General features: G+C 34.1%; 1 protein-coding gene across 3 annotated transcripts in view; it reads right to left on the reverse strand.

Annotated features, from left to right (window-relative positions):
• LOC148623216 (tetratricopeptide repeat protein 7B-like) overlaps positions 1 to 22,667 on the reverse strand; it is a 60,073-nt gene extending 37,406 nt beyond the window's left edge. Inside the window, exons 1-6 of one of the 3 annotated variants that reach the window (XM_088564869.1) lie at positions 22,401 to 22,663; positions 16,330 to 16,481; positions 14,268 to 14,433; positions 8,435 to 8,642; positions 5,075 to 5,153; positions 4,621 to 4,739 (exon numbers count right to left, since the gene is read on the reverse strand). In XM_088564869.1, coding sequence (XP_088420995.1) covers positions 4,621 to 4,739; positions 5,075 to 5,153; positions 8,435 to 8,642; positions 14,268 to 14,433; positions 16,330 to 16,481; positions 22,401 to 22,521 — 845 coding nt within the window. In that variant the 5' untranslated portion in view covers positions 22,522 to 22,663. Of the gene's footprint in view, positions 1 to 4,620; positions 4,740 to 5,074; positions 5,154 to 8,434; positions 8,643 to 14,267; positions 14,434 to 16,329; positions 16,482 to 22,400 lie in introns of all 3 variants that reach the window. The other 2 variants (XM_088564868.1, XM_088564870.1) reach the window with 2 other exon arrangements.
• Positions 22,668 to 25,473: the final 2,806 nt, after the last annotated feature.

The following is a 25,473-nucleotide window of genomic DNA, read 5'->3' on the forward strand; positions in this document are numbered from 1 at the left end:
ATGTTTATCATTTCAGAGTCAACGGACAAGTTACTTTAACTGCCTCATGTTATTATTACATATTTTAGCTGCCTGTCAGCCAAGTATGAATTTTTCAGGCACTTTTTGGATATTGTCAGGCAACATGACAAGTTCCAATTGGTCAGTTAGGGGTATATATTGCACAAAACCAAAGATGTTGGCAGATCCTAATCCAATTTGGGTCTAGATCAATTTCAAAACCAAATCAGCTGTTTCTATAACAGGTCAAAATTAAAGGTACACAATATGAAAACTATAATTTCAAAAGATACCAGAAGCATTTGAGCAAAGTGCATATCAGTCAAGCATAGTAAAAGTCAAAGCTAAATTCAAATGAAAATGGGGTAGATTTACCTCAGTTTAATTCTGATCACGACTTTTCAAATATCTTTCTTTATAGAAAGGCAATTAAATAACTGAATCAAGTTGAAACTCTGAAAAGTATTAATTCTTTTGGATACAATCTCCCACCATGCTGACGCCCAATTTATGTTGAAGTATATTTTTATAAGGAAGGCCAACACCAACTTTTATATTGAATATAATAATAAATGTTTCTGTACCATATATGATATGTTATGACCAACCTGACATTATTAGTTGTTTAATAAGCTGTTATACATATGAAAACTGACGATTTCACTCAAATTTTTAACGGCTTTTACAACACAAACAACAAGATACAAAGCCACTTGATGTTCCTTACAATACTTTTAGATACCTTGATGAGATTTTGGCTGTAAATAATCCTAACCTCAAAAACTATGTTCAAGGTATTTACCCAACTAGTAAACCTTTTCTTGATTTAGATATTACACTAGAAAATGGAAACCTTCAAACTAAAATTTATGACAAAAGAGATGATTATGATTTTCCATTGTTAATTTCCCATTCCTAGATGGTGATATTCCTAAAGTACCCTCTTATGTAATTTATATTTGACCACAGTCTGTTTTGTTCATTTCTGTAATAAAGTGTTAGATTTTAATAAACACAATTAATTCCTTAGAGAATAGCTTTTGCATGAGGAATATCGATATCACAAGATTTTATAACATGAAGTTTTTTCTCTGTATACAGTAATAGCACTCGCAGGTTCTTGATTAAATATGGCATTGCCCGTCCAATGTTTTTAGAAAAATATAGTCTATAAAAGCATATTCCTATAGGTTTATCCACTGCCCTTAACAGATTTATTGGTAAAGGATATGATTTACACATTTATTCCCTGGACCTTGTTTTTATGGATATAGTCGAATTAAGTGGATATCTCAATTTTATTATATTGATAACACTGATTTACAGCATGTTCCCAGTTTGAAAATTTTCTATATTTTACAATGTTAAATAAATTCTGTAATTTCACTCCCTGGCTTTCTCCTGCCAAAACTTCACAACATGAATATCAATCTGCCGTTCACAAAATTTGAACTTGTGCCAAAAACGCAGTAAGATTTAACTCGTGTGCAGAACTTGATCCGCACACTCATTAAATATTAAGTGTTCTTTGGCACTCGTGATCATACCTTGGTTATTCGTTCTTTCAAATTAATTATCCTATTAGTCTATATGATTAATGTTGAGGTGTTCCATTGAAATAATTAGATGTATTATTGAATAAATTTTATGGTGTATTTGTTTGTCATTTCAGTTCGTTTTTGACCATACCTTAAAGGGGGAAGATATAGGCCTTATAAAACGAGTTAACCCCACCACAGGTTTTATGCGCCTGTCCTTAGTCAGGAGATGTTGGTCATTAATGTGTCTTTGTTTTCATTATATTATTTTTCCGTTTTGGTTTTGAAGAATTTGTCATCATTCAGTTACCACTGATTTTATAACTTTGTTGTTGGGGCCTTGCTTAAAGATGTGTTTACACTTATTGAAGACGTTTTGGTGATCTCTCTAAGTATTTTGTATTTAGATTATATACGCTGGTGCTTTTGTTACATTTTTTTTTCTGTTTATTACTGTGATGTCAGCAATAGGTCAGTGTAAATATAGGTGAACAGATAACTGTAATATCAGCAATAAGTCAGTACACAATTGTAATATCACAGGTCAGTTTACAATTGTGTTGTCACAATCACAGGTCAGTATACAATTGTGATATCTGGATCACAAGTCAGTTCACAATCATGATGTCATAATCACAGTTGTGATGTCTGGATCACAGGTCAGTTCACAAATGTGATGTCACAATCAAAGGTCAGCTAACAACAGTACTGTCACAATCACAGATCAGTTTACAATTGACTCAGACATGGAATACATGTAACATAAGCAAAAAAATTAAAACATATTTTATACCTAATATATTACATATATGAATTAAAACAGATACATTTAAATAATACAAAACATAACATAATTAAACAAAAATGAAGCACATCCATCATCACCAAACATACAAACAATAAATAATAACAACGACAACGGTTTATACACCTCAACATTACATATAGAGAGTAATCCTATCATTTTTGATATGTTTGGATGTTTAAGATAGTAACTAGGAATAAGTTTACATCTTTGAGAAACTAAATGGTCATATCTGCATATAAATAAGTAATGAAACTCATCACCGACATCACCAGTATTACATAAATGACATTTTCTGTTTTGCTTCAGAACATTTTTCATCTACCCATCAAAATCGTAGGTCAGTATACAATTGTGATGTCAGAATCACAAGTCAGTTCATCATTGTGTTGTCACAATCACGGAATAGTGATCCAAGGATCACAAGTCAGTTGATAATTGAAATGCCAGTCATAAGTTATAAATAAATTGTTAAATCTATGCAGGGATAATACAACTAGATCAGGTCAATTAGTTACCCTGAGGTCACTTACGATTCCAGAAGTTGCCCCCAAAACCACATATTTTTAGACATTGCCCAACATTTGGGCTGTCCTTTACCTAGTCAATGTTTTCCAAATAAGTTATCTTTAAAAATGTCCAGTGACAAACTAACTTAAATTGTATCATTCACAAAAAAATGTATAAGACAGTAAAAAAATGTGTGATATCTCTCTCCTTATCCTTCACAAACAACTTAATTAACTTTATATTTAGCTACCCTATGAGTATTTATTTATTTGATGAGGTTAGACAACCTAACTTGGCAAAGTCTATATTTATCTATCAACTTATTGTTAGAGAAAATGATTTAAGTTTGGCTAACATACACTTTCACTTATGGCATTTTCACTCTTGCTGCCTAATTTTTATAAAGACTTATGGTTGACATGTTCCTATTGTACAGGTTATCTCATTGTTTTTATTCAAAAATGTTTTGAACAGTGATATTTTGTTGAATGATAAATCTTATGTACATGGTTCAATCTCAATTATTTACCTCCATTTTCAATATTAATATATCAAATACTCTTCAAAAGAATTGTGGACAACCCTTGAATTATTTCCAGTGTTTTTTTCATAAATATTTATCTGTAAATCTTATAGCTTATTTCATATATGTTTCACTTGGCACAGCTTCCTTTTTCATTTATTGGTCTCCCATATTTTCCGTCTGGTGTAATAAAGTTGCCTCCAAGATTTACCTGTCTCCCAAGTGCACTTTTCTCCTTAACTAACATATCTATGAGTTTTCCCCAGGTGTAGTGCAATTGCCTTCTGAACTTACCTGTCTATGAACTTTCCCTTGGTGCAGCCTAGTTTGCTCCTTCACTTATCTGTATCCATAGTTTGCCATAGCTTAGTTTCCTCTTGAACTTACCTGTATACTATTTTCCCTTAATGTAAACTTGGTTTCTCCTTAACTTACCTGTATCCAGTTTGCCACATCCTAGTTTCCTCCTGAATTTACCTGCATACAATTTTCCCTAGTGCAGCCTTGGTTCCACCAGAACTTACCTGTTTACCAGTTTTTCCCCTAGTGTAGCCTAGTTTCCTCCATGAATTACCTGGATCCATAGTTTGCGGTACCTTAGTTTCATCCTGAACTAACCTGTCTATGATTATTCCCTCTGAGTAGCCTAGGTTCTTCCTTACCTTACCTGTTTCCAGTTTGCCTATTCTAGTTACATCTGAAGCCTGAAGTTACCTGTATCCAGTTTGCCACAGCTTAGTATGTAACATTTATTTCACTCAGTTATTTTACTCAATTATTTATTTATATAACCAGTGCTCATTAAGCTTTTAGCTTGCTTGTTTTAGTTTATCAATATGCTTTTTATGCAGTGCTTAAACATTGCATGTGCTTCATTTTGTCAGTATTTTAAATGATATATGTATTGCATGCATCTAATTATGTATCTGTATATCTGTATGTCTGCATGACTTTTGTGTACTTGTATGTGTTGTTTTGTTGTGCGAGTCGGTATAAAAGTTTTTTGTAATGTGCATCCGACTATAAATAAAAATTTCTGTTCTGTTCTGTTGTTCTTAGTTACATCCTGAATTTACCAATCTGAATTTTTCCCCTGATGTAGCTTAGTTTCCTTCTTAACTTCATTGTCTACAAATTTTTTCTGTGGAGTAGTGCAGTTATCTACTGCACCTACCTGTCTCCTGAATTTTTCCTCTGGTTCACTTACTGTGTAGCATCCAACAGACTTTTCCTCCTTCACTTACCTGTCTCCTGAATTTTTCCTCTGGTTCACTTCCTGTCTGCAATGTTCTGCATTCAATGGAAGGTACTTTTTTTCTGAAACACCTCTCAACAAAATTTCAGCCAATTGTCTAGCTAAATTCTGTAAAAGATACAAATAAAAGATTGTCATTGTATAAAAGTATTGTGAAAATAATGTTTACAAAGTGATTCATACTGCCACTGTTCCAAATTTTTGGACTTATGGCCTTTGTCAGGGGCAAAAATTAGTAGCTGTGAAAAGAAGACCACTACTGTCCCAGACTCCTTTAAATATGAGCATTTAATGTACAGGCAGAATTACTGATAAGAATATCCTGGGTAAAAAATATATGTTGTAGCCTAATGCTTTAGAATAGGTTTTAATTTTTAAATGACTGACCTATCCCAACAATATACCAACCTCATTCATTGTGAAAACCTAACCCAACAACATACCAATCTTAGTCCTTGTGAAAATCTAGATTCCATTCGTTTTAACAAATCTCTCAATCTGGCTACACACTTGCACATGTCACTGAAATGATAGAATTAATAACAAAGTAAAGTTAGGTTTTTTCTTTTGCCTTCAAAACATGCCTACCTATTTAAAGATCAAAAAGGTGTAACTGCCACAAAATGCAGTGTATCAAAAACTCCTCATTATATGCACAACTACATATCAGGTCCTCACTACCTACAATTTTCATGAAATTCCATGCAGTAGTTTCCTAGGAATTATGCTTACAAACGAGAGGCTCCCAGGAATCTGAATTGCTCACCTGGTTAAATTATTGCCTTTCAAGGGCAATAAATTTAACAAGGAGTTGTCCAACAATTTTGACTAAGAAGACTTTGGTAGGACTTATCATAAGGATCATTTCAGCAAGTGAAAGTTTCTGTCTATCTATCATAGTTTTTAAGATGTTGGCTGAAAACTGTAAAAAAAAAAAAATATGCCATTTTCACCTTTCAAGGGCAATACCTCTTACAAGGCGTCTTCTGACATTTTATATCCCAGGAGACTTGTAGTCTTTAAAACAAGGTTCATTTCAGCAATTGAAAGAATTTGGAGGTATAATATGCGAAAAACAACTGAATACTATGTTCTATTTTTAGTAATGGCAGCCATGTTGTTTTACAGATCAAAAATTCCCACAATAGTTCTATGCAGGATAAACCAAGGAACATTCATACAAAGTTTAGTTCCAACTGGTCCAGTAGTGTCAGTGGAGAAGATTTTGGAAATAAATTACATTAAAAATAACAAAAAACGTCAAAAAAGGGGAATAACTCCAACATGGCTTGGGTCTCACTAACCACTTCCGGGTCAAATGGCCACCCCCCCCAATGTAATACCAAAAACACACTGAACCTAGACAAATGCATTGTAAGTGCATTATTTGTGTGTATTATGATTAAAAGTAGTCAAAATAAAGCTGAGAATGTGTACTTTAAAATCATATATGTAATTAACTACAAAAGTGTATGAATATTGTTTACATGTGTGAGTAATTTGCCTCCATGCTGTCAGTTAGCAGAACAGGTAAAAATGTGGATTTTCAGTATTATTTATTCAAGTAAAATTTGTGAAGAATTTCTACTATCATCGTACCATTAGCATAATGATTTTGGAAGCCTCATTTTCCAAGCTTCGCAACAGTATGCAATTTTAAGATGTCATTTGTCCTGGGAATTCACAGTGAGACTTTTTTTAACATGTAAAGTAATGGAAATGTTAGAAGTGGTTAGGGAGACCATAAATTAAATTATGGCATATTTCAGAGAAATGCATAATTTGAGGAAAATTGCCTTTCCTCGTCATTATTTCCATTTTCCCATAAAATCAGTATAGTGATATTGGTAATCTGGCTATATTTTAAGAGGTGCATTGTGCAAGGTATTTTAAGTAACAACATAGCAACAAGATTTTTATCAGTAACAGTGACTATTAACTTGACGTCATCCATGAAATATACAATGTCACTGCTTGGGATATTCAAAGTACTCAAATAGTCACACAGCACAGACTTAGAATCACACAGTAATGAAATAGGTATGATATAAATTGTTGAAATCTGTTCTTTTTTTCATAATGATAAATGATATTTACTATTACAACTTCTTGAATTATCATAAGTATCAATTTGGTGTGACAAGTTAGTTAAAATTGTAATTTTTTAGTAAATTAGGGAAAATATCACTGAGGGGCATGATATATAAATGACCATTTCTTTGTAGTCCTATGTCTGATTTTGATAGTTTTGGTCTTAGACTCACGATACCACAAGCTTTCATAAAATGTAAAAAAAAGTAAAACATAAAAACTCAAAAAATGTTTTCAAGGTCTCACTAACCACTTCCGGGTCAAATGGCCACCCCCCCCCCCCATCCAACCCCCATGTAGTACCAAAAACACACTGAACCTAGACATATGCATTGTAAGTGCATTATTTGTGTGTATTATGATTAAAAGTAGTCAAAATAAAGCTGAGAATGTGTACTTTAAAATCATATATGTAATTAACTACAAAAGTGTATGAATATTGTTTACATGTGTGAGTAATTTGCCTCCATGCTGTCAGTTAGCAGAACAGGTAAAAATGTGGATTTTCAGTATTATTTATTCAAGTAAAATTTGTGAAGAATTTCTACTATCATCGTACCATTAGCATAATGATTTTGGAAGCCTTATTTTCCCAGCTTTGCAACGGTGTGCAACTTTAAGATGTCATTTGTCCTGGGAATTCACAGTGAGACTTTGAAAATTACTTTTTTAACATGTAAAGTAATGGAAACATTAGAAGTGGTTAGTGAGACCTTGACAAATCATAATGAAAATTTGACCACAGATAGATCTCATCATGCTAAATACTTTTACCTAAACCTAATGGTTTTGGAGATATATCCAAAAATCTACTGTCTGCCCACAATGTTCTATTTTCAGTAACAGCGGCCATGTTTTTCGACAGATCAATAATCCCCACAAAAGTTCTATGCAAGATACCCCAAGGAACATTCAATCCAAGTTAGGTTCCAATTGGTCAAGTAGTGTCAAAGAAGAAAAGTTTTGATAAATTGTTAACAACACAGACAATGGACGCCGACAGACCCAACTGATGGCAATAGCTCACATGGTCTTTGGCCAGGGGAGCTTACAATGGGGACTGTTGTATGGCTGTCTCTAGAATAACTCATTACTCTATATTAGAACTTGATCTACCCACCCTCTGTTAATGTATAACAATGGGGTCTGTTGTATGGCTGTCTCTAGAATAACTCATTACTCTATATTAGCACTTGGAGACCCACCCTCTGTTAATGTATAACAATGGGGCTGTTGTATGGCTGTCTCTAGAATAACTCATTATATCAGAACTTGATCTACCCACCCTCTGTTAATGTATAACAATGGGGGCTGTTGTATGGCTGTCTCTATAATAACTCGTTACTCTATATCAGAACTTGGAGACACACCCTCTGTTAATGTATAACAATGGCGACTGTTGTATGGCTGTCTCTAGAATAACTGATTACTCTATATCAGAACTTGGAGACACACCCTCTGTTAATGTATAACAATGGCGACTATTATATGGCTGTCTCCAGAATAACTCATTACTCTATATCAGAACTTGGAGACCCATCCTCTGTTAATGTATAACAATGGGGGCTGTTGTATGGCTGTCTCTACAATAACTCATTACTCTATATCAGAACTTGATCTACCCACACTCTGTTAATGTATAACAATGGGGACTGTTGTATGGCTGTCTCTAGAATAACTCATTACTCTATATCAGAACTTGATCTACCCACCCTCTTTTCATGTGTAACAATGGGGACTGTTGTATGGCTGTCTCCAGAATTACTCCTAATTCTATATCAGAACTGGATGTCTCCACATCTTGTAAATAGGATACTGCCAGGTTTCCAGCTCTCTCAAAACAATCTATAACCTTGTCTTCTAAATCAGCTTGTTTAAATTTACTTGTTGTACTTGGACCAATTTTCTCCAAGCACAAACCTAAAAATAAAATAAAAATAACCAAAGTTAATATTGGTATAGAAAAAAATCAATATAAATTAAAAATACAGTGTTCCTATTTCCCCTGCTTCATTTATGAATCATCTGAATATAGCTGAAATATTGCTGCTCGGACGTTAAACCCCAACAAACAAACAAACAGATCATTTTATGAAAGTTTATCCAGATGTGAAGGATTGAGAGCACTTACAATGTTGTATGAACAAGACTTTCTAAGTTCTACAGCAAAAAATCTCTTCTGATAATGATTGATCAGTACCTTCATCTATTGGTGGTACAACCTTAAGTGTAAATCATATGAAAATTCAGGCGTAAGCGTGTCCAGAAGGTTGTACAGACAGACAAATGCATACATGCACTGATGGACCCCTGGCATTTCTATGTCTCCACACGGTGTTGCTTTCCGAGGGGGAACAATAAAATGCTCCATCAAATGTAGTGTAAATCCCATCATGGAAGTAGAACCAAATTGTAGGGGTAAGTATGGACACTACATTTCAGCTTGATGCTAATCTGAATTTTGATTAAGATTATTTTTTTTTTATATAATTATTAGTAGTAATGGCTTACAAAGTTATGGAGTACCCTATAAAAGTGGTCAGCAATCACACAAAAGACTGTCACTCACTGGTAATGGCTTACAAAGTTACAGTCAGCAATCACACAAAGTACCATTACTCACTGGTAATGGCTAACAAAGACATGGAGCACCCTATAATTGTGGCCAGCAATCACACTAAGTATCATCACTCACTGGTAATGGCTTACAAAGACATGGAGCACCCTATGATAGTGGTCAGCAATCACACAAAGTACCATCACTCACTGGTAATGGATTACAAAGACATGGAAGCAATCACACAAAGTATCATCACTCACTGGTAATGGCTTTCAAAGACATGGATCACCCTATAATAGTGGTCTGCAATCACACAAAGTACCACCACTCACTAGTAATGGCTTACAAAGACATGGAGCACTCTATAATAGTGGTCAGCAATCACACAAAGTACCATCACTCACTAGTAATGGCTTATAATGTTACGGTCAGCAATCAAAAAAGTATCATCACTCACTGGTAATGGTTTACAAAGACATGGAGCACTCTATAATAGTAGTCAGCAATCACACAAAGTACTGTCACTCATAAGTAATGGCTTACAAAGTCATGAAGCACCCTATAATAGTGGTCAGCAATAACACAGATATTATCACTCACTGGTAATGGCTTACAAAGTTATGGAGCACCCTATAACAGTGGTCAGCAATCACACAAAGTATCATCACTCACTAGTAATGGCTTACAAAGACATTGAGCACCCTATAATAGTGGTCAACAATCACATGAAGAACCATCATAACTAGTAATGGTTTACAATTTTATGGTTCACCATTTAATAGTGGTTATAATCAGACAAAGTAACTCAGATTTTATAGCTTACAAAAATTAAAAGCACCCTCGGTTTAATGTAGGGCTTATTACAAAAAAAGTAAGGTACAGTATAAGATTCAAGGCATTTTCCTTCCTAAATTCTAAACCCTTATATTCACATACTGTATTCTTCCTTGTTCACCACACACTTTTTTTCAAGTTTTTCTTTGTTCCAGGAGGGGAGTGTGTGGCACACACCAAAACAAGGAGTTTCTAGATTTTTTTTTCTGGAGACATAATTGTCAGGAATCAGAACCGAAGTCAACACAAGACAACATCAAGCATTTTGTTTTTCAAAGAACAGTTTCATATGAAATAAACAAATAAAGTTTTACTGCTATTTGATAGTTGTTTCATCCATCAATGCCATTTCCTTGCATTTCATAGTTTGTACAAAGAACCACGACTAGCTTCTTATTTTTTCTCTAAAAACCCACCGTCCTAATTATAACTTCTTCATCTGTGTGTGGTGGAGCATCAAAAACACAGCAAGATACTCCAAGGACCCTGAATCACACACTTTTTTTTGTCTTTCAAGGGCAATAACTCTAACAAGGAGCTGTCTGACAATTTTGACCCAATGAACACTTTGGTAGGACTTCAACATAATGAACATTTCATCAATTGAAAGTTTCATTCTGTCTTTTATAGTTTCAAGATATTGGCTGAAAAGGGCTAAAAACATAATTTTTTGCCTTTCAAGGAGTCATCCAGCAAGTTTAATCTCCACAAACTATCATACGTCTTTTCATAAGGATCATTTCAGCAATTGAAAGTTTCATTCTATCCATCATAGTTTTCAAGATATTGGCTGAAAACTGTAAAAAAAAAAAAAAAAAAAAAAAAAAATTTTCACCTTCAAGTGCAATAACTCGTACAAGGAGTCGTCTGACAACTTTGATTCCTTTTGTACGCCTTACGATAAGGACCATTTCAGCAATAAAAAGAATTAAGTTAAACCTTATGGTTTTGGAGATATATCTAAAAATAAAAAATCCCCACACTCTATGCAGGATACTCCAAGGAACATTCATAACAAGTTTGGTTCCAGTTGGTCAAGTAGTGTCAGAGAAGATTTTTGAAAGAAATAAAATTTAAAACAGCAAAAAAAGCATGTCGAAAAAGGGCAATAACTCCAACATGGCTAAGGTCTCACTAACCACTTCTAATGTTTCCATTACTTTACATGTTAAAAAGGTAATTTTCAAAGTCTCACTGTGAATTCCCAGGACAAATGACATCTTAAAGTTGCATACCATTGTGAAGCTTGGTAAATAAGGCTTCCAAAATCATTATGCTAATGGTACAATGATTGTAGAAATTTTTCACAAAATTTACTTGAATAAATAATACTGAAAATCCATATTTTTACACTTTATATATTCATACACTTTTGTAGTTAATTACATATATGATTTTAAAGTACACATTCTCAGCTTATTTTGACTACTTTTAATCATAATACACACAAATAATGCACTTACAATGCATATGTCTAGGTTCAGTGTGTTTTTGGTACTACATAGGGGGTGGCCATTTGACCCGGAAGTGGTTAGTGAGACCTTGAAAACATTTTTTGAGTTTTTATGTTTTACTTTTTTTACATTTTATGAAAGCTTGTGGTATTGTGAGTCTAATAAGACCAAAACTATCAAAATCAGACATAGGACTACAAAGAAATTGTCATTTTTATATCATGCTCCTCAGTGATATTTTCCCTACTTTACTAAAAAATTACAATTTTAACTAACTTGTCACACCAAATTGATACCTATGATAATTCAAGAAGTCGTAATAGTTAATATCATTTATCATTATGAAAAAAGAACAGATTTCGACAATTTATATCATACCTATTTCATTACTGTGTGATTCTAAGTCTGTGCTGTGTGACTATTTGAGTACTTTGAATATCCCAAGCAGTGACATTGTGTATTTCATGGATGACGTCAAGTTATGAGTCACTGTTACTGATAAAAATCTTGTTGCTATGTTGTTACTTAAAATACCTTGCACAATGCACCTCTTAAAATATAGCCAGATTACCAATATCACTATACTGATTTTATGGGAAAATGGAAATAATGACGAGGAAAGGCAATTTTCCTCAAATTATGCATTTCTCTGAAATATGCCATAATTTAATTTATGGTCTCACTAACCACTTCTAACGTTTCCATTACTTTACATGTTAAAAAAGTAATTTTCAAAGTCTCCCTGTGAATTCCCAGGACAAATGACATCTTAAAGTTGCATACCATTGCGAGGCTGGTAAATCAGGCTTTCAAAATTTACTGCAATAAATAATACTGAAAATCCACATTTTTACCAGTGCTGCTAACTGACAGCATGGAGGCAAATTACTCAAACAAGAAAACAATATTCATACACTTTTGTAGTAAATTACATATATGGTTTTAAAGTACACATTCTCAGCTTTATTTTGACTACTTTTAATCAGAATTTACACAAATAATGCACTTACAATGTATAGGTCTAGGTTCAGTGTGTTTTTGGTTCTACATAGGGGGGTGGCCATTTGACCAGAAAGTGGTTAGTGAGCCCTTAAAAACCTTTTTTTTTTTTTCATTTTATAAAAGCTTGTGGTGTTGCAAGTCTAATAAGACCAAAACTATCAAAATCAGACATGGGACTACAAAGAAATGGCAATTTTTATATCATGCCCCTCAATGATATTTTCCCTGAATTACTTAAAATGACAATTATAGGCAACTTGTCATGCCATTTTGATATCTATGATAATTCAAGAAGTTGTAGTAGTTAATATCGTTGATCATTATGTAAAAGGGAGAGATAACAATAATTAATATGATGCCTATTTCATCACTGTGTGATTCTTAGTCTGTGCTGTATGGCAATTTGAGTACTTTGAATATCCCAAGCAGTGACGTTATGTATTTCATGGATGAAGTCAAGTTATGAGTCAGTTTTACTGATAAAAATCTTGTTGCTGTGTTGTTTTTTAAAATACCTTGTATAATGTACCTCTTAAAATATAGCCAGATTACCAATATTACTACACTGATTCTATGAGAAATTGGAAATAATGACGAGGAAAGGCAATTTTCCTCAAATTATGCATTTCTGGTCTTTGTCCCTGGATTACATTCTTTTGATTACCACTATAACCTTGGTTCCCTTATTACTCTCTCTGAAATATACCATAATTTAGCTTATGGTCTCACTAACCACTTCTAACTTTTCCATTACTTTACATGTTATAAAAGTAATTTTCTAAGTTTCACTGTGAATTCCCAGGACAAATGACATCTTAAAGTTGTATACCATTGAAGCTTGGAAAATAAGGCTTCAAAAAATCATTATGTTAATGGTACAATGATAGTAGAAATTCTTCACAAAATTTACTGGAATAAATAATACTGAAAATCCACATTTTTACCTTTTCTACTGACAGCATGAAGGTATATTACTCACACATGTAAACAATATTCATACACTTTTGTAGTAAATTACATATATGGTTTTAAAGTACACATTCTCAGCTTTATTTTGACTACTTTTAATCAGAATTTACACAAATAATGCACTTACAATGTATAGGTCTAGGTTCAGTGTGTTTTTGGTACTACATAGGGGGTGACCATTTGACCAGGAAGTGGTTAGTGAGACCTAAACAGATTAACACAAAAATTTGACAGATCTCATCATACTGAACACATTTAACCAATCAGAATTTGGCTAAACCTAACAATTTTGGAGATATATGCCAAAAACTACTGTCTGACCCCTATGTTCCATTTCCAGTAACTGTGGCCATGTTTTTTGACAAATCAAAAATCCCCACATCAGTTCTATGCAGGATACCCCAAGGACCAGGAGAGCTAATAACAGGAGTGCCAACCTGTCCTCTGGCCCATTATCATTTAATTATCATATAACAAAAGATCAATTTAGAAGGTAAAAACAATGGTCACTAATCCTTTAATCTGCTTAATACTCGTAATACATGGAAGAATATGGTATTAACATATAATACATATCTGATTTTAAAATCTGATCTGAGGAAAGGTCTTTAAATGAATGATTGCCGCAAACACTAAATTATTTCAATTATTTCAAAAACAGAAGAGACAGTTTAATATAAAATAAATAAATACAAAAAATGTATATTGTAGAGGAAATAGTCTTACCTCTGATAGCATGAGATTCTGCTACAATGAACAACAGTCTTGATGAGGAGACTTTTGGCTCTGTTATTTCATCAAGTTTGACTCTACTAAACACATCAATAGCTTGTTGGTAAAATCCCTTACAGTAATGAATCTTAGCTTGTAATAAACTTGCCTCTAAATAATACTAAAAATAGAAAAGTAAATCACATCAATAGTATCTCCTAGGGTTTACTGACCTATTATCACAATGAAGGAAACCATTATAAAATGTATGGCAGGATGCAGCTTGATACAACCACAGAGATTGAACCCTGAACAGTTGGGGGACGTATGGACACACCATTCAAACTTGAAACAGCTTAGAATTTTGATTATGATTAAACACAGGATACAAAATTTTGACCAGAATCAAAGTGGTCACTTTTTGGTCCCTTTTTCCTACATGGTTTCAGTCAAAACCTCCAAAAACAATCCCAACCTCCCTTGAGGGTATGGCACCTTGTGGAATATTTCAAAGGGATCCATTCCTTTTTACTCTAAATTGTCATTCAAAACTTTCAGGTTTCTGGTCCCTGTGTAGTCCCTTATTCTTACTTGGCTAAAATATCATTCCCAGGCTTCCTTTTGTGGTATGGAACATACATGTAGTTGTAAAATTTACAATGAGATCTATCGTAGAATGATTTGAATCGGACACTATAAACTTGAGTATAAATGCAAAAAGAATGTCAGGTTGCTTTCAATACTTGTATTGGTACTGAAAACATTAAGAACATCACAAGGATGTGACATAAGTACAATGAGCAGAGCCTACAATCCCTGACAAGATCCATTCACTTTTACTCAAGTTTTCATCCAGAAATCCAAAAAAAATATTTGTTCCTGGCCCCTTTGTGGCCTCTTATTCTTACTTTGTTCATGTCACAACTCCAAAAATCAATCCCAGATTTCTTATTATGGTATGGCACCTTGTAGTAAAATTTATGAGATCCATTCACTTTTACTCAGATTACTGTCTGAACATAAGGAAATTTGCAGGTCCCTTTCTGGCCCCAAATTCCAATCAAAGTGTTGTTAGCACAGGAGGTTTTTGATCCTTAGGAAAATAGTAGCAGCCATACACAATCAATTTCAAGATTGTATGATGTAAAATAAAACTGTTTTAGCAAATTTCAAATATATTTTGGAATTGTTTTTATTTTCTTAAATGTTTAAACTGAATGCTTATCTTTAATACTGATTTCAAAGATATGATCTGCAGACCAAAAGTTCAACAGTATTCAATTCCACGCACATTTTTAGATTTACAAATTTTGTTTCACTTCACATTTTTCACAAATTTTTAAACCTGCCCAAAAATTAAAATAGCAATTACAATGTACGTTAAAAAATCTTTACAGAGAATTTATTTCTACACTGTAATTATACACAAATAAAACCAATTTCACCTTATGAAATCAAAATGTACATCATATTTTCCAAAACTGACACTTTAACAATTTGAATTTTATGATACAGTCATCCCAGCATGAACTAACTTCATGATGAAGTCAATCCTAGCATGAACTTACTTCATGATGAAGTCAATCCTAGCATGAACTGAATTCATGATACACCCAATCCTAGCATGAACTGATTTTGTAATACAGTCAATCCAAGCATGAACTGAATTCATGATACAGTAAAATCCTAGCATTAACTGAATTCATGATACAGTCAATCGTAGCGTGAACTGAATTCATCATACACTTAATCCTAGCATGAACTGATTTTGTAATACAGTCAATCATTGCATGATCTTACTTTATTTATGATACAGTCCATCCAAGCATGAACTGAATTCATGATGCAGTCAAATTCTAGCATGAACTCACTTTATTTTCTCCATAACCATCAATGATGTCAACTCCAGTACTCTGTCATCATTTTAACAAATAAGTCTTTCAGATTTCACCAAAATAGCAGGCCAAGATACTGTTATTGGTGAGTCTACTACTCTGTGTGATTTATTTAGTTACATGATTTAAATTAGAATGTCTTTAAAATGTCAGTAAAACAATGAAAGTCAAGAGTCACCTACCTTATTATCTTCTTGTTGTGTTACAAACTGAAGATAAGTTTCTCCTTCTCCAAGCTGACATTTGGCTTTAGAAATATTGCTTTCTACAGGTTCATTTTCAGCTAGATACTCTTCAAGTTTGCTCTCTCCCAGAATAAGATTGACAAACAGACCTAGATTAATGCAAAAATGAATATACTACTCGTAGTATACTTCTAATATGCACTGACTTACTTTTTTTTTCTTCATAGCTAAAGTGATCAAAATTTGTATTTGCTACTTATATCTTGTTAGTTGGTACACAGAGTAGAGTTTTACCATCATTTTTCTAGCCTTAAAGTGTACAAGGTCACCATCAACATGGGTACAGATTTCCCTCCACATTTTTCTAGACTTAAAGTGTACAGGGTCTTCGTCACCATTGGAACAGATTTCCCTCGACATTATTCTAGACTTAAAATGAACAGGATCACCGTCACCATGGGTACAGATTTCCCTCATCATTTTTCTACACTTCAAAGTGTACAGGGTCACCATCACCATGGGTACAGATTTCCCTCGTCATTTTTTCTAGATTTCAAAGTGAACAGGGTCACCATCACCATGGGTACAGATTTCCTTCATCATTTTTCTACACTTAAAGTGTACAAGGTAACCGTCTACATGGGTACAGATTGCCCTCATCATTTTTCTAGACTTAAAGTGAACAGGATTACCATCATGGGTACAGACTTCCCTCATCATTTTTCTAGACTTAAAATGAACAGAGTCACCATCACCATATGACCTTGTCATTTTCTTTCATTTTCTAACATGCAGTTTAACTTCCATGGCTAGCCTAAAGATTTTCAACTTTTTTTCAAGCAGTGTCTCCGTAAGTTCACCAACAAATATTTCTAAACATATGGACAAACAATAGTGTTAAACATTTCTTTAAAGAATATTGCAACCTAAATTTATCCTGGTCTGCAATATTTGTTTACTATAATTATTGCTATCTGTACAAGTTTACAGTTTTGTTGCAGTTATTCTGCTCATGTTTAAATTAGCTTCAAGTAAGATTCATGACAATTGACATACACTGTATAAATATAAATAAGAACTCCTTTTGTAACATCTTATACAGTATCTGTCATGTGAAGAATTTATAAAGTATTTATGATTATCCCAAATAATAAAATGCTTTGCATGGTGCAGCTTGATACAACAGCAGGGGTCATACCCTGATCAGTTAGGGAAAATATGAATACAACATTCAAGCTGAACATAGTTCAGAGTTTGGATTGTGATTATATGTTTGACACAGAATAAGGTTCAGACCCAGAATGAATCCTTAATATGACCCAATATCCATCATTCAAAAATTAAACATGTCAAAGAATACCAGTAGTTTCATTTATGTAAGACTACATGGGACAACACTTTTATATCATGATCATACATGTATGAACACTTAACAGTGTTTATGATGCAGTTTAATAAACAAATTTATTAGACTAAACATTTTCTATCTGAGTATATTTCAGGTTTTGACATAAATATATAACACTTCACAAGAAGCCAGCTAATGCTCCCACTTACCTGACCTGGATCCACCTATGAGAATATACCTGATAATTAACAAGAGGTTACCAGGAGCCTGAATCGCTCACCTTGTTAAATTGTGTCTTTCAATTAATTTAACAAGAAGTAGTCCAACAAGATTTTGGTAGACTTATCTTAAGGATCATTACATGGCTTAACTGAAAAAAAATGAAATTTGACCACAGATAGATCTCATCATGCTGAACACTTTTATTCGTGTCAGAATTTGGCTAAATCTAACGGTTTTGGAGATAAATGCAACAATCTGGTCTGACCCCTATGTTCTATTTTTAGTAACAGCAGCCTTGTTGTTTGACGGATCAAAAATCTAAACATAATTTTTATGCAAGATACCCTAAGAAATATCTGTGCTAAGGGCAATAACTCCAACATTGAGCAACAGATCTTTATGAAAATGTCAGCATAGGTCGGTCTCACCATGCTGAACAATTTCCCCTCCCCCCCACCCCCCCTAGAAAATGAGGCTTAAACCCTTTGTTTTTCAAGTTATTTCAACAAGTTGTCAATTTTTACTAATGGTGGCCATGTTTCTGACAGATAAAATATTGTTAAGGACATCCTAACAAACATTCATGCAATGTTTGGTTACAATCCATCCTACAAGTTGTCTAAGAGGAGATTTTTTTCAGAAATCCATTTCAGGACCCATAACTCATTCATTTGTCAGCGGATCTTCCTGAAAATTTCGGCATTCACGTAAATATAGGTAATTGCATCATGCTGAACAATTTTGATCCCTGCCAGATTTTAGCTAAACCCAACTGTTTTTAAGTTATTTGCATAATTCTTCAATTTGACCCCTATGGTCTATGTTTTTCACAAGATCACAAATCCACATGCACAGATTGCTAAACATATTCTACATAATATTCATGCAAAGTTTTGTTTCAATCCATCCAGTAGTTTCAGAGGAGAAGATTTTCAAACTTGGAAATGTAAAATTCTGGGACCCGTAACTCATTCATTCATCAATGGAACTTTCTGAAAATTTCGGCATAGGTCCATCCCATCATGCTGAACAATTTAACCCCCTACCAGATTTTTTGCTAAATGACGGGCACATAGCGATGGAAATAGCTCACATGGTCTTTCGGCCAGGCGAGCTAAAAACTATTACATTGAACCTTTCTTATTTATATATATTCGTTAGTCAGCGTTCAATCCAGACCGTGCCCTTGTGCCACTGCCACGGATATTTTAAGTATGGCTCACAAAAAATGTGACATGTGGGCCCTGCAATCAATCACTGAATTTCCTGATTTTTTCTGTTCCATGTCCAGACGCATTTCTGTTATTTAAAGCGCCAATAGCCTTGACTGTAACAGGAGAAATGAAAGTAAAACTTTTTTCTAGTCAAAAAGACTTAAGGAAAATGCAGGCAGTGCCACAGGGGACGCAATCATTTCCTCTGACTCTGCTGATGGTACCCAATAAATGACAGATGAGCCGACTTAGTTAAAACAAATGGAACAGTCAGCGAACCAGTAGAATTTAAAGTAAAATGGAAAACTGAATGTCTGTGGGCCTGGGTGGAATATGATCCTGATATCAGAAAAACGATTCTTTGGAAGTGGAGCAGCAACATCAAAATGAATGACAATTTGAATCAGCAGAATACCATGATAAATAAATATCTACTAATATTTTTTTATTCATTTGATATGTATACCTCTCACCTAAAAAATGAAATCATAAAGTGTATAAAAACTTGAGGCTTACTTATTTTTTGGCTGAATCTCACCTATTATCGATCTGAAAATGACCACCTATCATACTGCCATATTTGTCTCCCTTTTATCTGAAAATGACCCCCTGTTATAATGTCAAAGGGGCGCCCCCTTGTGCAACTTTCAGCAATGAACACTGGTTACTTACTCAGCTAGTTGTAGAAATTGTCATTACATCTCAGCACATTGTACATTTGTTTACAATAATTATACCATTAGTACATGTATAATACCTTTGTGCTGACATTAATGAACTCTTTTTACCAATAATTTTTAATTATGTAGAACCTTACAATATGCTTATCTCACCACACCTCAAAAGATAAACATGTTTAAAATCAATAAACAGTTATCATGTAACTATATTGAACAAAACAACAATTTTTGTGTTGTGCAATTCCAACCAAGTATTTTAACCTTACCTCATGGTCGTCATGGACAAATATTATTATATATTACCACATACCATTGATGCAGATTTGAACACATGGTTCACCTCCAACAAGTATGAACACACCATTCATACAGCTCTGAATTACATGTACATGAACATTGTAGGATTGATATTAAATGTATAATGACACTGGATAAGAATTTGACCAGAAATGGTGCTGCCCTTTATTGGCCCCTAATTCATAATCAGTACAAGTCATACCCCAAAATCAATCCCAGCCTTCTTAGGTAGTGTGGCACCTCATGGTATAATTTCAAAGAGATCCAATCATTTTTACTCCAGTCATTGTCCAGTCTTCAAGAAAATGCTTGGTTTCTGGCCCCTTTTTAGTCCCCTCGTTCTTCAACATTTCAAGTCACAAAGTGACAACCCTTAAATTCAATCCCAACTTTCTTTTTAAGAAATATCACATTGTGGTACAACCCCCAAAATCAATCTAACCCTTCCTAATTGGTAGTATGGCACCTTGTGGTACAATTTCAGAGATCCATTCAGACTAATAGCCTTAAAAGTTACATTGTTCTAAAAATAATTTGCAAAGTATCAAAATAAATGTCTTGGTCAGATTCAATACAAAATATCAGCCAGGGTACTCATAAACATAATCACAATATTCATAGTGAACACCCTGAAGCAGTGTGAGCTCTATGGTTATTACATGAACTATCTAAATTTCCCTTAAGGTTTCCCAATATACTAACAAAAAAGTCATGTCCCGGAAGTAACAAAAAGTGACTGTCCTTACAGAGAAAATTCATCCCTTCCTTAAACCAAACTAATGAAAATACATAGGTTAAGATTGCATTTCAGTAAAAATAAATTCATCTTTTCTGATAGTTTTTGAGTCCTCCTCTATTTTTTTTTACTTATTAAAAGAAGTGAATATGATGCTTTTAAAAAATTTGGGAAACACATGGATGTATGTACATGTACCTCCACTGTTCTACTGTTGCTGTTGTCAAGAACCTAACCCGCCTTGCAAAAAGATATAACTCTGATTATATTTTCAAAATTGAAGCATAGCTTTCCTAAGATAGGAAAGGCAATCATTTTTTTTATTTGCAGATGTTGTTTGAATTTTGTTTACATCATATGAATTGTGTAAAATATTCCCACTATCCCTGGAGAACTGTAATATTTCTGGTATCTGTACAGACTGATCTGACCGGCCAAAACTGAAATGAATGTTGCTAGAGATGCGCTTAAGGGATAAAAAAATGTAAAGTATTGCGAAGTGCTATAAAGTTATCGACCATTTTGAGAGTGACGGGAAAGTGGGGTATGGGGTTGGAATTTTGGGGGAAAAAATTTTCAGTTATTTATTGAAAATTAATTGAAAAGAAAACCCATTAATGAACAAGATAGATTTTCAAATAGAAATATTTATTTTGATTCTGGGTCGACCACCCTTCTTTGTAATGTCTATTGTTATTTTTACGAGTCTCGCACAGATGGTACATGTAAGGTAAAGCTCACGGTGCTCGCTGATTTTGGCATTGCCTGCCCCATATTAATATTTTAAAATGTATGGACAAAATACATTGTATACTGCGGCTTAGATACTGTAACTATGGCCAAAGTGACTATGGCCTAGGTAGTATTGTGGCCAAAAAAAATTGAATCGATAATTATGCCATCTTGGGAGGCTAATTCTTATTTTGTTTGGTCACCTCCCTTAGTGAGGCATAAACCTTAGACAGTGTTAGAAATTGAATTTTTTGTTAACATAGACCCATCATAATTTTACATAGACAGCACTGTACATTTTAAAGCAACTTGAGCCAATTTCATCATAGACCTGCTTGATTTTACATAGACTATTTTTTTGGTTTTTATAGGTCGGTAGGTCTACTGTTAATTTCTTTTACCGTGTTACCCAAGAGTATAGATGAAAGCCTAATCAAGTTTTTTTTTTTACACTGCAACTGTTCTATTTGAGCATTCAAAATATTTACAAGCGATAAACAGTCACGGACCGATTATAACTTTACTGCTGTGACGTCACAAACATTACATTGTTTTGAAGTTTCCACGATGTTGTCCGCTTCGAATAAAAAATGTGGTTTTCCTTCTTTAAATTAAAATGTCATTTTTTTTGTTAACAACTTTTGTTGCAGAATTAAGACAATAACAGTGCACTGACTTGACAAATACTTTGTTACACGAATTAGGCTCGAAACAATGAAATCTCGCATTTTCCTGCGGATCAAGCCGCATCCGTATATCAGTTTTATGTCAAGTCAGTGCAGTGTATCATGGTTTTTGTGTATGCCTATGCATTTATATCGTGTTGGAAAAATACGTACTAAGCCCTTGGTTTTTAGTAGCCAACAATTGTGCAGTTTCTACAGCCTTAGACCAGTTGGCTTCAGCGCGGTATCGTTCTATTTCCGATTCCAAACGAGTGTATTTCGGTTTTGAAGACATTTCTGTGCACACGCAAAATCTATCTGTTCGTTAAATAATAATGGTAAACTCGTATCTCTGCCAGCTCGTCCCTAAAAATGGGGTTGGTCTTTCATGAGCAACTCGGTGGGTGTTTCTAGAAAAGCAGAGGACACTTTTCCTAGCGGTGCAAGTTGTCCATGATCCCGGTCCTACTAAACAGAGAGTGGTAGAGAGCACAAAAGTCTGGTAAAGACTGGTATTGTAATTTTGAATTATTTGAGTAAATAAATGTTTCTTAGTATCTAAATAGTGTTTATTTTTCTATGTGACCATTGAAAATAATATATCAACTACTATTCTGGATATTTATTCATAGATCGGCATCTAGATATTGTCGCGCGATCAGTTCGCAAAGTCTGGTGATGTGATACTTACTCTATCCTTTGTTTACAACGAATATGTCGTGACATCTGGGAGTTAAAAATGAGTGATAAAATACAATATTAAAGACTGAAAAGTTTAAAAAAAAAAAAAAAAAAAAACATATGAAAATGACAACATAACATGATTAAACTACAACTCGCATAAAAACAATATTACACACTGAAATTGTCACAAATTGTGTACCTCCAGACTTTACGGTCGCCATGTTGGAGAAACGAAAATGTTGAAGTCGTGACCGTATGTAAATTAATGTCTACAGAAATGCACCAAAAACATTCATTTTAGCTAAAAATAAAAGAATATCGCTATATAGATACAAAGAAACTTTTATTCAATAAAATAAATCAATATTTCAGTACCAGTCTTTACCAGACTTTTGTGCTCTTTACCACTCTTTGTTTCGTTACTTATGTTGTCTAGCTGTTTTCCAAGTCTAATCTTCGTCCCCTGATTGCTGGATTACATTCTTTTGATTTCCGCTTGAATCTTGGTTCCCTTGATTACTCTAAAATAGGAGAGCATTTTTCGGGTTGGTACAAAAACGACAAGCTCCGAAACAGAGTCTGACGTTCGAAATGTACTCTAGCAGCCAGCCTATAAACTGGTTCTCGTTTGTATTCCACGAAAACGTCTATGTAGTACAATGTAGTAGTTCGCCGAGAACTGTGGTCAGCTTAAAACCAGCCCTCTAAAAAATGCAAGAATCTTGCGAAGTCGGGAAAATGTGAATGATTTTACGCGATATTATCCGATTGTCAATTACAACGTTTGACTTGAATAATGTCAGAGAACTTCAAAAGGCCTGTCTGCAGAGGTTATAGTAAGAGAGGAAACGAACGACTGCCGCTGCGTGAAGCTTGCAAAAACACGGAAACAGAACGCGAAACGAACACGGAAAGTATGATTCTTATCTTAAACAAGTAATTAAACCGATGTATGTTTAATATTCATGTAGAAAGAAAGATTAAATCTAACTCTCGGGTGTCGGAGATTTCCATATCTTTGTTAGATTCTTGAGGCTAAAAACCACTAATTCCACTTCCCATAGGCTTCTATGCTAATTTCACAATATTCAATGGCTTCTCTGGACTTTACCTTAACTTTAACCTGCAGATGACTATATATCAGCATGATTCTACATATGTCAGCTCACAATCCTCAGAATGGCATGTGGGGTTAGCAGACTTGCAGTGCAGTACTGGTCACCGGAAGTGAAGGGTCTATAAATAGCATGGGAAATCCCAGTGTTTTCACAAGATAGGGGTATATTTAAAAATCATTATGGAGATTAGGCTTCACATCACAAGAAGCAAAATGCACCTATAAAATGTACAGAAATGTTTTTCCTTTCAGAAACTCTTTAAATTTTTAAAATAAGATGAGAACTTTTTTCACAGCACTAAGAGGAACAGGGGTAATTTCTGCGTAGGACTATTTTTGCGTACGTTCCAAATGCTCATTGGTTGAATTGGTGGTCTGTAACCTTGAGACCAAATAAAATTATACCTGTTTCCTGTTACACGAACGACTCATGCCTGGACTCCCGACTGACTTATTTTCAAGTTTACAAACAACAAAAAGTACCAATATACGACCCGACATTTTACAAATAGTAGTCAATTTTCGGTTTCCACAAAGTCCGGGTGGTTAATGTTTTTGAAGTTATTTGGAAAAAGTACGTAAGTAACTTAAGTGATTTTTATTTAAAGCCAGGTTAATGAGTACATATAACAAATGACATAAGCGCTCAGTGGCTTCTTACCGACTATATATAAGCATACAAGCATCATACATGTTTAAATGCAGACGTATACAAACATAAAAACATTTAAATACACAAGACATAGGGTAAAACATATAAAACACTATCATATTACACACATAAAACAGATGAAACTAAAGCAGCGTGAAAAGAAAAACAAAGGCATTCATAAAAAAAGCAACCATGCAAAAGCTGAACAAAACATAAGAAAACAAGGATAATGCATATAGACATTCAGCCCTATAATTTATATATAATACATGACGCAAATGGGACCTGTCCATGTATTAATCTCAGTTTCCGCTATATAGATGACGTATTATCTTTAAACAATCCTAATTTCGGGGATTTGATACATCGCATCTACCCAAAAGAACTTGAGATAAAGGATACTACAGACACTGTGAAGTCAGCCTCATATCTTGACCTACACTTAGAAATCGATGGTAAAGGAAAACGACAAACGTGATGACTTTTCATTCAGAATTGTCAACTTACCTTTCATCTACGGCAACATCCCTTCGGCTCCTGCGTATGTATTGTTCATATCACACCTCATACTTTATGCCAGAGCTTGCCGAAACTTCGCAGACTTTTTGTATCGCGTTAGAACTCTAACAAATAGGCTTCTGGAACAGGGTTATGTTGCTACAAGATGTCATAAAACTGATTTATTCAACGGGTCATAGTTTTCCTTTCCTCGTTTGTCTACCCCGAACTTGACTTTTTATGAGCAACTCGGCGGGTGTTTTTAGAAAAGCAGAGGATGCTTACGCTACCGGTGC

This window comes from Perna viridis, chromosome 2 (genome assembly GCF_037379345.1).
Source record: "Perna viridis isolate PV_CMFRI_1.1 ecotype Kerala chromosome 2, ASM3737934v1, whole genome shotgun sequence".
NCBI lineage: Eukaryota > Metazoa > Mollusca > Bivalvia > Mytilida > Mytilidae > Perna > Perna viridis.